Source organism: Cricetulus griseus, chromosome 4 (genome assembly GCF_003668045.3).
Source record: "Cricetulus griseus strain 17A/GY chromosome 4, alternate assembly CriGri-PICRH-1.0, whole genome shotgun sequence".
NCBI lineage: Eukaryota > Metazoa > Chordata > Mammalia > Rodentia > Cricetidae > Cricetulus > Cricetulus griseus.
In genome coordinates this window covers 166821433-166836974 of record NC_048597.1, presented here as the reverse complement: position 1 = coordinate 166836974, position 15542 = coordinate 166821433, and the positions used below count along the sequence as shown (strand labels likewise).

Sequence of the window (15542 nt, the reverse complement as noted above, 5' to 3'; positions counted from 1 at the left end):
CCATTTCTAGGCATTGTTGGTTTTTTTTTTTTTTTGGCAAACAAGCAATTATTTAATAGTTGTATTTGATTTTACCTAACAATTATCTAGTGTCCTTTTAGTACAAACCACTGAACATTACAGAAATGACACTTATCAGTTTCCCTATAAGCATATCCTACAACAAAGACCTGGTGCAAATCCAATGTTAACTTTGCCCTGTAGAACACTCTAGCAACAGGCAGCATAGGACCATTATGGAAAGTACAAACAGAAGTATAGACACCTAGGATTCCTGTGGTTCTCTCCACAATGGGGTACTGACTTCTCTGCAGTGTCCAGGGTGACTCATGACCTGCCCATATTCCAAGCAGTAAGGAGAAAAGGGCAAACAAAGGTCACGCCACCATTAAGAACACACAACACAGGAGTATTGAGAAATACACACATGTGAGTAACTGAAGATCCAGGTGTCCGTCACAGAATTTCCACAAGCTTTGATGCTCAGGGAAACTGGTGTTTTCTCACATCTCTCTCAGTCCCTCAGCTCCAGGTTCTCACTGAGAAAGAAGTTTATATCCTTCATTCTCTCATCAAAAGCAATAGACTATGAGTGGGATTTCAAGTATATTTTATTGGTATAAAACCAAAATATGGTGATATAGTTTTCAGAAGTATGTGAAAAAGACTGTTTCCTTGCAGTGTCTTTACTGTGAAGAGGAAAATGCTAACTTACCTAACAAGAGCAACTTTATACAGTATGAGAACAAAGAGTTCTTTATCAGACAAGTAAAAAGTCAGTAATATTTGTTACAGCTGCCAGGAAAGACTCAACCATCTCTTTAAAGTTTCTCCTTTATTAAAGGGGATAAAGTCATCATGATTGTGCTAAAAGTTCTCCCACCACAACCTCCATCTTCCTGGTGGCCTCTTCTATCTCCCAGAGTGCTTGGTCACAATGGCTTTGCTTGTGCCTGACACCAGCCTCTCTTCTTGATCTGTGTGTATTAAACGTGATCTCAGGGCATGACTCAAAGCTAAAAAAAACACAAGGAGCTAGTTTTGTTTAAAATACATCCCAAGTCTCCATTTTTCTGAAATAAGGCAAACCCCCAAAGTTCCATCCTGTGAGCACCACTCTCAACAAGACTTATTTAGAAGTCCCCAGGTGAATGAGCACCATGATGGTTGTATAGCTATGGAACAGGTCCTCTTCCTTTACCTCATTACACCGCCTCAGTATAAAGTTCCCAGTGACTATCCGGTCACAACCAATCTCCCCATTTCCAAAGAAGCCAAATAAGGGGACACTGGGAAAAAACTTTCTGAATGCATCAGCCTCCACATTGCTCTTGGCTCTGTAGTACTGGAAGCCCCGGCCAACGCACGCGAACATGAAGCCGATGGTGTTCTGTTCGGGGATGTTGGCTGCTTTGAGGCGCTGCATGGCTGCCTCTACAGTCTTGTCATCATTCACATCCTCGTTGAGGAGAACTGTAGCACTCTGGATTCGGTGCCCGCTAAAGGACAGTCCAACCACACCTGTGGCATCAATATCCAGAGGGTTCCTGGGAACAGAACAGAAAATCAACAGCTCCTGATTAACTAGGGAGGAGAGATCTGCAGCCTTTGGCAACTGTGCTTTAAAAGTATGAGATATATCCTGTCACACAGGGATTAAACAAGACAGTTATTAAAAACAGGCAGATCAGAAAGAGGTGAACAACCGTCTTTTTCAGCCACAAGTTACACAAAAGCTCTTCCTGGGTTAGTACCCAGTAAGTACCTTTCTGGGACCTGGCAGGCTTATGTCGAGGTGGTGCTAGCAAGCACTCTAACACTGATATCCCCATCTCATGACACCTACATAAAATATGATTTGCATCATAGCACCTTCCCCCCCGCCTCACTGAATCCACCGTTTATATGGGCCAGGTGTGGTGACACACACTTTTAATCCCAGCACTCAGGGAGGCAGGTAGATCTCTGTGAGTTCGAGGATAGCCAGGACTGTTTCTCAAACCAACCAAACAAAAATATAATCATGGAGGATAATTTTCAACTCCTCAGGCTCCATGTTGACTAACCTTTAAGACTATGATTGCAATGCTTTCCATCTTGTTTATTGCTCTGAGCTTGAATTTGAAACTTCACAACTGGGGGTGGGGTTGGGTGGGACTGGAGAGGTGGCTCAGAAGTTAAGAGCACGTTCTGCCCAGTTTGATTCTCAGTACCCACAGCAGGCAGTTCATAACCATCTGTGACTCCAGCTCCAGGGAATCTAATACCTCTGTCAAGGGCACCTGCACTCATGAGCAGACTCATATACCACATAACCAAATCTTTAAAAACCTCTTTGTTACATTGGTGAGCATGCACGTGGCACAGCATATGGATGGAGAGCAAAAGAGTCCTTTCTCTTTCCACTTTGTGCGTCCAAGGGTTGAACTTTTTGTTTTGTTTTTCAAGACAGGGTTTCTCTGTGTAGCTTTGGAGGCTGTCCTGGCACTCGCTCTGTAGACCAGACTGGCATCAGTCTATTCTCAGCTCATTCAAAATGACTGCCATACAAGGGCCACTGAAAACTTTAAAACAAGCTGTTTCAACCTCACCTCAGTTCCCCTTTTCCTTATTTAATTATTTAAACAACTCAACTCTATATTGAAATAAAAGCAATGTGCATTTATTTTAGCCTCATGAATGACCTCTTCATTTGCAGGAGCAACATCACAAGGAGGACCAGACCGTAAAATATATCAACAGGCAATGCTGACAGAGCCCAACTCTGATATTCTTAGTTCTTTGACTGCAAGCAGAATTGTGTTCAGACAGCCCCTTGGCAATAGTAAAATGAAGGGACTGGTTCATTAGCAATACCTTTCCTTTTTTTTGAGACAGGGTATATTGCTTTGTAGCCCTGGCTGGCCTGGAAGTCATCAATGTAGACCAGGCTGGCTCTGAATTCAAGAGATTCACCTGCCTCTACCTCCTCAGAGTACAGGGTTTAAAGGCATACAGTGCCACATTCCTCCAATTTGTAAAAACCCCAAGTAATGAGAACCTGAAATTGTTTCCATTCACCCCAGACTTACTTCTCAGAAGTCAGTGAAGACAAGTTGTCCACCTGGCCTCCAGCTAAGATGATATTCATATTGCTGAAAGTACTGACTACTCGCTGCAGATAATTACTCGCTCCCACCTTACAGCAGTTATAGCCAAAGACAAGGACCACACGAAGCTCAGGGTTATCCAGAAGACCTGCAGAGAAGTAAGACACAGGACAGTCTTAAAACACAATGACGGGCACCAGTGTGTGCTGTGCAGCAGTCAATGCCTCACACAAGCAAGGACGCAGTTCTAGCGAACCATGTGAGGGGGCTCCACATTCCAATTCCATGCATGCCAGTGACCTAGAGGAAGGCTCAAGGGAGCCAGTAGCATCTAATTTCCAGAGCTCCAGGCTTCCTTCCACCCAAGTCTCCGGCAGCCTGTTTTCACAGCATTAATCTCCGGTGGCTTCTGGGACAGGAAGAAAATGCAGCTCCTAATATACCAAATGTTTTCATTTAACTCAGCCACATGACTTCCATCAGCAAGACTGAAGCTAGATGGGAAGGGAAAGGAGCCCTGCAGACCACAATGCTCAGGCTCGGCCAATGAAGAATCAAGAATCCCAGTACATTAACATCTAACCCCATGCTACTGACCTAGAGTGTTGTCTTATCAAATGTAAGCCTGTCCTGCAACCAGATTCCAGTTAAATCTATTAGCAATCTTTTAATGACAGCTTTTGTAAAGACAATGATGTGACTTTTTTTCTGAGCTCACACCTACTTTCCCTGAATGTCTCTCAACCTCCATGCTGAAATGTATATTAAAAAATCTCTTAATAAACTCCAATTCTGTTACACAACAGCTCATCCTGGAATTCTTTTCTGTGCTGAAATCTAAGAAACTTGACCTTCAGGTTACTGCATGGAGCAGTATCTCCACCCTAATGCTGCTGAGAAGACAATTGATTACTGACAACACTTTAGACTCTGCCCCAGGCCAGTTCTAATTTTCCATGTAGTAAACCACACTGTGCATCCCAAGCCAGTTTTGAAGGGTTCTCCCTCTTACAGATGAGCCTGGCACATTGAGAGAAGACCCTTTTCTTTTGCAGAACAAATCTTCTGAGTAGGAAGAAGCCTGTGGAACAGTTAAGTTGTTTAGGAAGAAGAGTGTCACTTCTAGGGAAGTGACTAGCTTGGGACAATGGCATGACTATTCAAGAGAAGTCAGTGTGAAGAGACTCTGCAGGAGGTATGCACCTGACATCAACCTCTGGTCTCCACACAGATGCACCTGCAACATACATGCACATGGAGAAGGAAAAGTAGTCTCAGTGAAGTCTGGAAGCTACCGCAAAGCCGGTATTCTAAACAGTCCCACCATGGGGACAGAGTGCTGGCACCTGTCCAGCCCTTTTGTACACTGAGGCCATGTGCAGAGCTCCCAGCTTTAACTACCCACACATCACTGCTCCCACCTGTCACTCTTACTCTCCTCTCCTGTTTACACTGCTCAGGACAGTGTAAAAGCTATTCTCAGTGTGTATATTCCATCCGATGAGCCATAAACCCAAACTTGCCTTTGCTGTTTGTTACAGCATTTTTCTATTACTGGTCTTTAAGTTGGGACAAGCTTAACTTTTCCAAACCCATTTCCTTGTCTGTAAAGCAAAACTAACCTGTAGAGGTACAAGGACTCAACCATCATTGACTTGTGGAGAAGTGATCTGAGGAGATTACTAAGTGACATGCCTGAGTGATGATGCATAGTATGCCTTCAGGCTAGCTCGTCTACACACAGATGATGCGGAGTTAGCACTAAGTAACTTTGATAAGCACAGTGATAATGTAAGCCCAATCATCTACTCTGCAGACATAGATGGTGAAAACCCTTTCCACTGCTTTGCTGGAGTAGCTAGTTGTCTACTGCACCAAATAAGTTTTCCCACCAAAGCCTACTTCAAACTCAACCACACTTGCTTTCTCAAACTCTGGAGCAATCTTAACTGTTCATTTCCTAACACATCACCAAGTTCATGCCTATCTCTCCTAATGCCAACTTTTTTCTTCTAAAAACTTATATAGTAAATGGCTACTAGAAATCTTTTTAAAAACAAATAAGGCAAAATTATCAGTAAGAACCTACTGAAGATCAAGAATTCCTTCAAATTTCAACTAAAATTAAATGCATGCATGTATGTACCTTACCTCACAACTGTCTACACTTCCAGTTCCGGGGAATCTGATGTTCTCTTCTGCTCTCCATGGGCAGCAGACACACACACTGTACATACACAAGCTTACCAACAGAATACTTATCAAAAAATGTTCATGTCTGGTCATCTAGGACTTCATGGCAAATAAAACAATTTAAAACCAACTCTACCAATCACCAGCCTTGTCAACAGTAGCCTAGCAGCTGCTAGCTGGCCAGAATTAGAACAAATTAATCAACAAAATGAGCGAATAATAATAAACAACAATGCCAGGTATTGCCATGTTCCTTTAAACCCCCAGCATTCAGGAGGCAGAGGCAAGAAGATCTGAGATCAAGGCCAGCCAGAACTACGTAGTGAGACCCTGCCTCAAAAACCAAATAAGTAAAAGCAGTAAACATCAACTTACCCACTTCAGCAAGCTGATGTCGTTCGAGTGTTGAATTCTTGGGGTCCTTAATAAAATGAAAGGGCTGAATTTTTATTCCTTCAATTTGAGGGAATAATAAAGCAAAACCAGATTCTCCAATTTCTATTTCCTGAGGTCGATTGCTACCTGATCCCATTGGAGTCACTAGGGAGAAAATGACAGCTTCATGAGGACATCCAATAGAAACTGGAGTTAGTAAGAGCCATAATCAACCCATTGCATCCTCCTAACTGCAGGATAGGCTATTATCAAACAACTGCTCTTAGAGTAAACAAAGTTCTATGGCAATTTTAGGGTGGTGATTCCTGAACCACACTCTCAAATATGTTCAGAAAGAGATGCTTTTATAAACAGAGAAAAAGCAAGTGTCCAAGCTGTCTGCAGTTGCTGAGTCTAGACGAAGGGAACTGCTGTTCTTCCAGAGGACCAAGGTTCAGTTCTGTCACCAACATGGCTGGCCACAATTGTCTTAACTCCAGTTCCAGGGGATCTGATGCCCTCTTCTGGCCATGAGCACCAGGCATGCACATGATGCAGATATACATGCAGGCAAAACACCATACACATAAATCTTTTTAGGTGTTAAGTTTCTAGAAACCCAAGCTACAGTGTGTGTGTGTGGGGGGGGGGTATTCAAAGAGAAAAACCCAGAAGACAAATCCCACATGGTATACTGTGAATTAAAAATATGAAAAGAAAGATACAAGTTTATGATAAGGCCTGTGATGGTGTCTCGGTGGTTAACTTGACAGGGTTTAGGACTATCATGTACTCAGTGCACTGTGAGGGATCTATATTAGGCTGAGAAGACACACCTTTGACCTCAGGCAGACCATCCCAGAGCCTGCAGTTCCGCAGTCAAGCAGCAGCAGTCATTCTCTGCTCCTTCAGTAAGGACAGCGTGACCAGCTTCCACAAGCCTCTGGCACATGACTCCCTTACTAAGATGTACTCTTGAACTGCAAACTAAGCAAGTTCCCCACCCTGACTGCATGTGGCAAGTATTTTGTTGCAACAGCAAAACAAACAACCCTACAAAGCACAAGAGGAAAACCTAAAGTGTTTAAATGTGAGTAGATGCACCACAGCAGAGGAGCTAGCCACATCACAAGCCAACGTATAGTACCCACTAAGTACACAAATGGTATTCAATACAACTAGTCATTAGATTCAAAGAAAACACTCCAAGAAGTAGCTCCACACACTAGCCTGGTTAATATTCACACACTCTGACCCCAGTAGCAAGGATGCACAGCAACTGCAACCTTCATGTTTATAACTGAAAAACATCGAGAGAGACAGAGACTCACACCATGTGACAGGGCTCACATGGAGGGTTCATTTGGGAGAGGGGAATGGAAAGAGGGGGAGAGAGACTGGCCTCTGGAGATGAGAGCAGGAAGAGGAGACAGGAGACAGGCCCAGCCTTTTATGAGGGGATGTAGCACATGTGCCCAGAGGTTACTAGCCACATAGCTGATGATGTTGTTTGTCAGGGCCCCGAGCAGGTCAGAGTACTGCCTGAGTACTGGAAAGCTCATGTGTACAGGGATGAATCCTGCCAAGTCCTCAAGGGGCAGGCCAGCATAATGCCTGAATGCTAACACCTCAAACATTGCATACAGAGTACAGGATGGTAGAAAGTTGGAAAACTAGCTGTTTCTTTTTTAGTTAAATATACTTCTGTGCTAAGACCCAGCAAGTCCACACCTTAAGTTTCAGAGAAACTTAAAACTTACACAAAAAGTAATAGCCTCATTCACAATACCTAAGACTGGAAAAGCCATAGTCTATCAAAACAAGAATGGGAAAATAAATCTTGTCCCATTTATATCATAGAATGACGCAAACGCTTAAATGAAGGGCTGGAGGCATGGCTCAGTTGGCCAAATGTCTACTGTACAGGCATGAAGACCAGAGTCTTCTCTCCACACCTACCTGACCCCTAGACAAGCACTACGGTCAGGCAATGGGGGAAACAGAGAAAGGAAAATCCCTGGAGTTCACTGGGCAGCCAGTCTAGCTAGAACAGTGAGCCTCACGTTCAGTGAGAGACCCTGAACAACTGAAAGGCCTTCTCAAAAGACCAACTCAAGAAGATACTTGATAACTTCTGATCTCCTCATGCACATGCGCGTGCGTGCACAAGCTTTAAAGGAACTACTGTAATAATTACAAATAATTACATTATTTGTAAATTTAACAAATGACTCTCAAAATATGTTAAAAATATTTATATTGAGAGCCAAAACACAAAAAGAGGACCACCATTTATAAGACACTGACCAGGGAAAAGTAACCTAGCACCACAGAAATCATTATAGGAGTTTTGGCAGGGGCTGTCAGGAAAGAGTAAAGAAACAGGCTCAAAGCACCAGCTGTGAAGACCAGAAACCCATAAGACCATTGTCTTAGTCTCTATTCTGGAAAGAGGGGGAGAGAGACTGGCCTCTGGTGGTGAAGAAACACCATTGATGTGGGATGTCCTTCTATATGCTATGAATGTGTTGTTTTTATTGGTTGATGAATAAAGCTGTTTTGGCCAATGGCCAGGCAGAATACAGCCAGGCAGGAAATCCAAAAACAAAGATGTATAGAGAAAGAAGGAGTCAGAGAGTTGCCATGTACCTGCCAGGGAAGCAAGACATGAGCTAACAAGCCACGAGCCTCACAGTAAAATACAGAATAATAGAAATGGGTTAATTTAATTGTGAGAGCTAGTCAGTAATATGTAATATGTCTGAACCATTGGCCAAACAATTATAACTAATATTAAGCCTTAGAGTGGTTATTTGGGAATGGGTGTTGAGACTACACAACATGACCAAGGCAATTCATAAAAAGAAAGCATTTAACTCGGGGCCTTAGTCCATCCTGGCAGGAAGCATGGAGGCAGGCAGAAGTGGTGCTAGAGAAGTAGCTGAGAGCAGAGGAGAAGACTGGGCCTAGCATGGGCTTTTGAGACCTTAAAGCCCATTCCCAATACAAACCTCCACCAACAAGGACACACATTCTAATCCTTTCAAACAGCTCCGTTCCCTGGAGACCAAGCACCTATGGTGACCACTCTTATTTAAATGACCACAACCAGCATGTAAAGGGTGGGGCAGGCAAACACCAGAGGCCACACCCTGACTGGAGCAGATGGAGTGGTATTTTAGCCCTGAGGACATAAAGCAGCACATAGTCAAAGCTGCTTCAGAACTGGAAAGGCTGGCCTTTCCTTTCCCGCCCCTATTCCTACAGCAGAAAACTTAAGGAGAAACATGGATGTGTTCGAGAGCCACAGTGGATATAACAGACTGACAAGAAAAAAGATGTAAGGAATGAGTGCTCTGACTCTTCACAAGCATCCAAAAGTAACCAGTAATGACGGCTACCAGCTATTTAATGCCAACTCAAAAGTTTGAAGAAAACCACAGCCACTGCTATTACTTTATTAGTCCAAGCATGTAAGGAGCTACAACAGCTCTGAAATAAAGAGCTGGTAAGTAGAAAGAAGACCAACAACCCCCATTCGTTTACAAACACTTGGAGTCCTTTGGGTTTCATTGCACAAGGCTCTGAAATGCAAACAAAAAGTCAGGGTGCTTGTGTGGGGGTCCAGGGGTGATGAGGCTCTTTATGTTTGTGCACCAGGCACTTCACCAACTGAGCCACCTGCAAGGCTCCAGAAGATAATAGCTAACACCTTCTCGAAGCATGGATTGTTGTAAATGCCACAAATGTGTTAAGTCACCACATCTTCACAGTCCTCCAAAGAAGGTACTAACATCATAGCATCATCATCCCATTCATGGATGTCAGGGAAGCTGTACAAAGTAACACAGACACTCAGTGGTACAGTTGGAAGGAATCCTAATGGTTATTTTAACCACTGGACCACTGTTACATTAACAGGAAACAATTCAATAGTAACAGCAAAAATTCTCTAGCTATGTGCCATGGTGGCAGCATGCAGAGAAACAAGTATCTAGGTAAGACACATTCTAACTTGTCTCTCTCAACTGCTCCTACCTGAAAGAAACAAGAGTGGGTGAACTGACCAGCCTGGAATGGCTGCAGGTCTTTCTTAATCTAGGGAGGGTAGAATGAGATCCTTCCCTCCCCGTGAAAGACTTAAGAAGTCAGGGATTACGTGTTGCTCTTAGGCAGCCTTGAGATCTGAACTATGAACCTCAACAACTTGACAGATATTAAGTACAATGCACCACCATGACAAGGATGACTAATACTATAGTTTTTAGGTGACCAGAAATGTAAATGTGCTTTTCAGTTATAAATACTTCACCAATCCATAAGATCCCACATCAAACTAAGCAAAAACAAATTGTTAATTTCTCTCACCTACAATTCCTGGGGTCACAATCCCAAGGACTTGACACTGCTTGGGGAACAGCTTCTCAAGGGCAACTGCCGTCTCCATAGTGGTTCTTTTCCTTGCTGTAATAATACAGTAGCACAATTATTAAATATCCATTTTTCATTGTCAAATCTGAGTGTTAAAAAAACAAAACACAAAAAAGCAATATTTAACAACCAAGCAGGTTATGAGGCTGGAGGCATAGTTCAATTGGTAGAGTACTAACTAGCAAGAAGCCCCAGGATCGATCATCAGCCACAGTGCTGCATAAACCCCCAAATGGTACATGCTATAATAGCACTTGAAGGTGGAAGTTCAAGGTCATCCTTGGTTACACAGTGAGTTTTGAGGCCAGCCTGGGCTACATATGACCTTGATTCAAAGAAAAGGGAAGAAATGAGGGATGGAGGGAGAGAAGGAAGGAAGAAGGAAGGAAGGAAGGAAGGAAGGAAGGAAGGAAGGAAGGAAGGAAGGAGACACTTTAAGAAAGCCTGAACGTTTTGATTAAAGTAATAGGTTTCCCCATTTTTGTGTCTGTTTTATTCAAATTCTAAACCTACCCGTCGCCATCACTGGTTTGCTCTTGCTTTTGTTCATATAATACTGTTGCCCAAAGGCATCAAATTTGGCTCAGCACTGAGTAAGAGAGGTGCTGTTTATTGGATCTCTCTGTTCAGTGGCTGTCACAGCACAACCACTACTTGACTCCAGTCAGAGTCAAGTCAGACAATGTCCAAATCAAAGTCTGGGCCATAGGGCCCCATCTTTGATTCTTGGTCTGTATTTCCCCTTAGCAATCCAAGAATACACAGTGTCTGTTAATAGCTTTGGAACCTCATAGCACTGCATTATACATGAATAGGCATGGATAACCAAAGCCAGGCTCTTGTTTTAATAAAGAGAAGAACACCTGGATGATTAAAGTATTTCAAAAGCAAGAAAAACATCTGAAAAACCTTGCTCCAGTTGTACCAGAAAGTCAGACATTAATCTGCACACAAAGGGCTCTGCAGCTCAAGCCAGATACAGGCACGAGTACTAGGAGCGGTGCCCAAAAGCATCAGAAGGGCTTGCTCTCAAGTCTAGGACAATGTCGAAACAAAAACACACACTAAAAACCCAACCCTTTTCTCTCTATACCTCTTTTATGGCCGCGACACTCTTCCAGGCTAATGAAGGTTTCAGAATCTGCCATATAAAGAACTGTCCGTGGTAAGATGCGAACATTCTGTAAACAGAGAATTGGATCCTAAGTCTGTGAATGCGGCTGGGCTCCCTGGGTGTCCATACCCGAGTGCAACAAATCAGCTGCCTCCATAGAGTCCTCTTGTTTCTCAGGATCACTCGACTCTTGTCAGCTTACTTACTGAGCAGTCCTTTTTTTCATGTCAAACTTATCTCCAGCTTAAGAAATTCATTTACTCTTTTAGAACAGACATTTGGTGAACCAGCTAAAGCTGCCTCTCACTTTACTGAACAGTCATGGCAATAGGAAGATCTCAACAGAGCAGGGGTGCACAGGCTGTCCCCCCTCCCCTTTTCTGGCTTTCACTGCCAGCTTCCAGCTTAGTATTACCAGACCTGCCCACAAGTGAACAGTCTCCCTTGCTACCAAGCACTTTGAACTTGTTCTCTTTTTTGTTGTTGTTGGTTTGTTTTTCATGACAGGGTTTCTCTGTGTAGCTTTGGAGCCTGTCCTAGAACTCACTTTGTGGACCAGGCTGGCCTCAAACTCACAGGGATCCACCAGCCTCTGCCTGGGACCTCCATGTGACAACTTTTACAGCCCTGCCTTTCTTGTTTGTGCTGTCTCCACTCTGAGCAGGCTTCTTTAGACCACTGGCTTTCCTAAGCCTCACGTTATACACAAGCATCAGAACAGCTGAAGTAAATGGAAGCAGAGACCTCTTCAAAGTGTTTTTCCTATCAGAATGGAATAGAGTGCAGCCTATGGATCACAACTTCGATGCCTTGCATTCCAGGGAGGTTTAGATGTTTCAGAGTAGGTTCAAGAGAAACTAAAAGACACTATGATATGGGCTGGGTAAGATTTATGGCCTATGTATACAAATTCTTGGTTTCACCTGACAGTTGCCACAATTTAAAATGCCACAGAATTTTTACATTATTTGGCAAATCCTTTTTGATAAAACCCTGGCAACACTCAGACTGCTCGCCTTTCAGCAATGGCTATGCAGACCTGCCAGTACCTCCAACTCTTATCACTGGATATACCTTGTAATTTGTAATTTGATGACTTCTTTTTACTAAACAGCAGGTTGTTTTAAGCTCCCTCCATGGACATGACACTCCAAAGAACACTTCTGTGGAAAAGGCTTTGCTAGTTACTATTTTGAACTTTCCCACATAACAGATTTTGAAAACAACAACAAAAACAGACTATAGGGGTTTGATCAATGTATCAGAGAAATAGTACTCCAACAAGCCTGGGACATGCAGGCTAGCTTTCTGGGTATGAGTTCAAGAGTCCAAAAGAGCAAAGAAAACCTACACAAGACAGCATGGAAATGAAGACACCAAACTCAGGACAGGCATATTAAAAATAAGAGTCCAGACTGGAGAGATAAAAGTGACTGCAGTTCTTTCAGAGGATAGAGCTCATACAGCTCACAATCAACTGTTAACTCCAGCTCCAGAGGATACAATGCATTCTTTAGGCCTCCATGGGCACCTGCATACATGTGCACATGTACAGTCAGACAGAAAGATACACACACACACAATCTTTTTTCCTTTTTGAAGAGCCAGGTTTCCCACTATCAAAAAGAGAGATAAAAATATGAGCAGAGAGGAAGTAAGACAAAAATCTTATTTGGATTGGATGCATATAAGGGAAGAAATATAGTTCCAGATACATCTGGCCTTTCTGCATCTCTCTCCATTCAAGGATTCAAATGTGGCCATTAAAAAAAAAAAAGTGGGGGCATCTGGACTGAGCATGTACAAACTTTTTTCTTGTTGTTATTTACTAATACAGTCTACTTAGAGAAATTAGATATAAATAATCTAGAGATTTGAATTTAAATGTGAGGGTGGGCTATACAGGTTAACACAAACACTGAGACTTTATAAGGGACTTTAGCATCTGTGGACTCCAATACTGGACAACTAATACCCTGACAATACTGAAGAACAACTGCATATGCAAGTACATACATATATTCCTATCTGGGCTGGAGGTAGCAAATCCCTCAACATCAATGAGTACTTACACAGTACAGACCTTAAATTCAAAATACCATGTTCCACTAAAAGAAACCAAGACTATTGGAGAAACCACTCATTTCTCCAATGAAGCAGGCAAAAAAAAAAAAAACAAGCTAAAAACATCTAACACCAAAATAGAAAGGCCATCCCTAAAAGACTATGAAGCTGAATTGAGAGCTGACTAGCCAAACCAGACAGCGTGAGCATTAGATACAGTAACTGATGTATCTTTGAATAAGAGAGGAACAGCATGTGAAAACATTTATTCATAGAAAGAAAGTCAAGAAAGAAAGAAAGAAAGAAAGAAAGAAAGAAAGAAAGAAGGAAAGAAAGAAAGAAAGAAAGGTTTCAAAGTTTCTATCCAGAAATACTTATTAATTCCAACAGGACAGAAAATTTAAAGGCAGATGCTTCTGGCAGACACCACTTGAATCAAGTAATTTAACAGGACAAATGAAAAGTGGAGGCCACCTAGAAAGATGTTGGGATCTAACAGAGCTCAGTTACACTCAGTTTGTGAATGTTCTACAAATTAACTGTCCTTGAATCGTCTTAAGTGTTGAAGCTGGTAAAGTCAAATCAAAGACACGGGCCTTTTAGTTAAAATCACTGGGAATTGAATCCTTTTGCTACGAAGATCTGAATGGAGTCTGAAGACTAGAGAGTAGTATGTTTGCAGTCTCTTACTGAAGGATGTATTCATTACCATCAACTTTTATTTTGGTGCTAAAATGATCTCCAATTAGACTATTGAGAGTCTCTTCAGGACAGCTTCAGATGTCCTTTCAGGTAATCTATTATCTGGGTTTAGTTTCTGTTGCTGTGGTAAAGACCATTACCAAAAGCAGGATTATTTGGCTCACATATCCGTGGTGATAGTTCACTGAAAAAAAAAAAATGAAGGCAGGAACCTAGAGGCAGAAACTGAAGCACAAGGCATGGAGGAGTGATCTTCACTGGCTTGCCCAGTGTGTTTTCTCTTACACCCCAGGACCACGTGCCCAGGGGTGGGCTGGACCTTCTCGCACCAAACATTAATCAAGAAGATGCCCTACAGACTTGTCTATATGTCAGTGTGATGAAGACACTTAATCACTTGAGGTTCCCTCTTTCCAGCTTGTGTTAAGTTGAAAAAACGAAAAACAAAACAACTTCTAATCAACATACGTATTGATAACTTCCTAATCTGGAGGCTACTTTCTGATTAAATAGAACATTCATGTTTGCTTGTTATACATACTAAGGGATAAAGAGCAATAGACCCTCAAGTTGGCAATTTCCTCTCAAGGACCCCTGCCACTCTGAGATACCGGAGCTTCACTGCCAGCTCTATGATCAGTCTTCACCTCCCGGTACACTGACTGTCCTGGATCCAGGGACGCAAATGAAAAGAGGACTGTGGCTTAAGCATTTAGGTAGAAGTTTTAGTTGTATTTCTAGTGTGTGACCCCGGGCAAGAATGCCTTCATTGCAGAACAGAGACAAGTGAAGGGTCTTCAGAGCCTTGCAATATTTAACACCTGTAAACTTCAAGTGCCCAGCATCTAATAATGAGTGAATAAACCGCAGCACGCCCTTACAAAACCTGACGTTTATTACATAGTCCAGACCACGAGCAAAGGTTCCCCAAATTAACAAAATCAAAGGCATGTCTCACAATCGTGATTTTAAAAAAAAAAGTTCTCAAAGATGGCCCACCAGCCCTGCAAATGACTGTCCGCGGCACACACCCATACTTGCCTCAAGCGCCTCTGCTACCACGCGGAGCAAGCAATGTCCCTCCAGGTGGCCGGCCTCCGCCACGCCCGCGGAGATCCAGGTCACGCAGCGGTGGGTCCGCAGGACTCTGCGCACACACTCCCTCCATAGGCGGCACACTCTGGGGACGCAAAAGCACAAAAGGTTGCCGCCGGGCGGGTCGTTCCCGCCGCCAGCAGCGCTGCAGCGGCCGAGCGCTACGAGTCCGGTGCGGGCATGCCGGTCTGGGCAAACCTGCCACCCACGGGGACGAACAGCCTCCTCCCGCCCCGTCCTCCCTCACCCGGCTACCCGCAGCAGCGCCTTGGCGGGCAGGAAGGTGAACACACGCTCCACCACCTCCGCGAGGTTACTCAGCACGTAGGTACTCCGAGGGTCAGTGAAGGAGGAGGAGGAGGAGGAGCCGCCGCCGCCGCCCACCAGCTCCATTCCTCGCCTACCCGCCAGAAACGCTACGGAAGCTCGCTCGCAAGAACCCGAGCGAACCGGCGCACCGCCGCCCACCCGAGCCCACT

The 15542-nt window shown here is 43.5% G+C and overlaps 2 protein-coding genes across 6 annotated transcripts in view; one reads left to right on the top strand and one right to left on the bottom strand.

The window, feature by feature from the left end:
* The window catches only part of Nrg4 (neuregulin 4), a 68926-nt gene extending 65032 nt beyond the window's left edge, over positions 1 to 3894 (top strand). For all 4 annotated transcript variants that reach the window (XM_027415041.2, XM_027415042.2, XM_027415043.2 and 1 more), the window contains one exon: positions 2699 to 3894. The gene's annotated coding sequence lies outside the window, so the exon portion shown is untranslated. The remainder of the gene's footprint in view (positions 1 to 2698) is intronic.
* Fbxo22 (F-box protein 22) lies at positions 594 to 15542 on the bottom strand. 2 transcript variants are annotated; one of them, XM_027415039.2, is made up of 7 exons: positions 15311 to 15539; positions 15010 to 15148; positions 11182 to 11269; positions 10026 to 10121; positions 5658 to 5822; positions 3072 to 3237; positions 594 to 1547 (listed from the first exon to the last, which is right to left on the bottom strand). In XM_027415039.2, exons 1-7 carry the CDS (start codon positions 15454 to 15456, stop codon positions 1130 to 1132), a joined length of 1218 nt encoding a protein of 405 aa, XP_027270840.1. In that variant the 5' UTR covers positions 15457 to 15539; the 3' UTR covers positions 594 to 1129. The 2 variants fall into 2 exon arrangements, with proteins under 2 accessions (XP_027270840.1, XP_035299604.1); XM_035443713.1 differs by lacking the exon at positions 5658 to 5822 and having other exon boundaries at positions 15311 to 15542.

Excerpts from the sequence above, each read along its gene's own strand:
- Fbxo22 (XM_027415039.2), bottom strand. The coding sequence starts at position 15,456 with ATGGAGCTGGTGGGCGGCGGCGGCGGCTCCTCCTCCTCCTCCTCCTTC. Across the intron at positions 11,270-15,009 it reads TGGTAGCAGAGGCGCTTGAG|AATGTTCGCATCTTACCACG; the intron begins GCAAGTATGGGT and ends CTCTGTTTACAG. Across the intron at positions 3,238-5,657 it reads ACATCAGCTTGCTGAAGTGG|GTCTTCTGGATAACCCTGAG; the intron begins GTAAGTTGATGT and ends ACTTCTCTGCAG.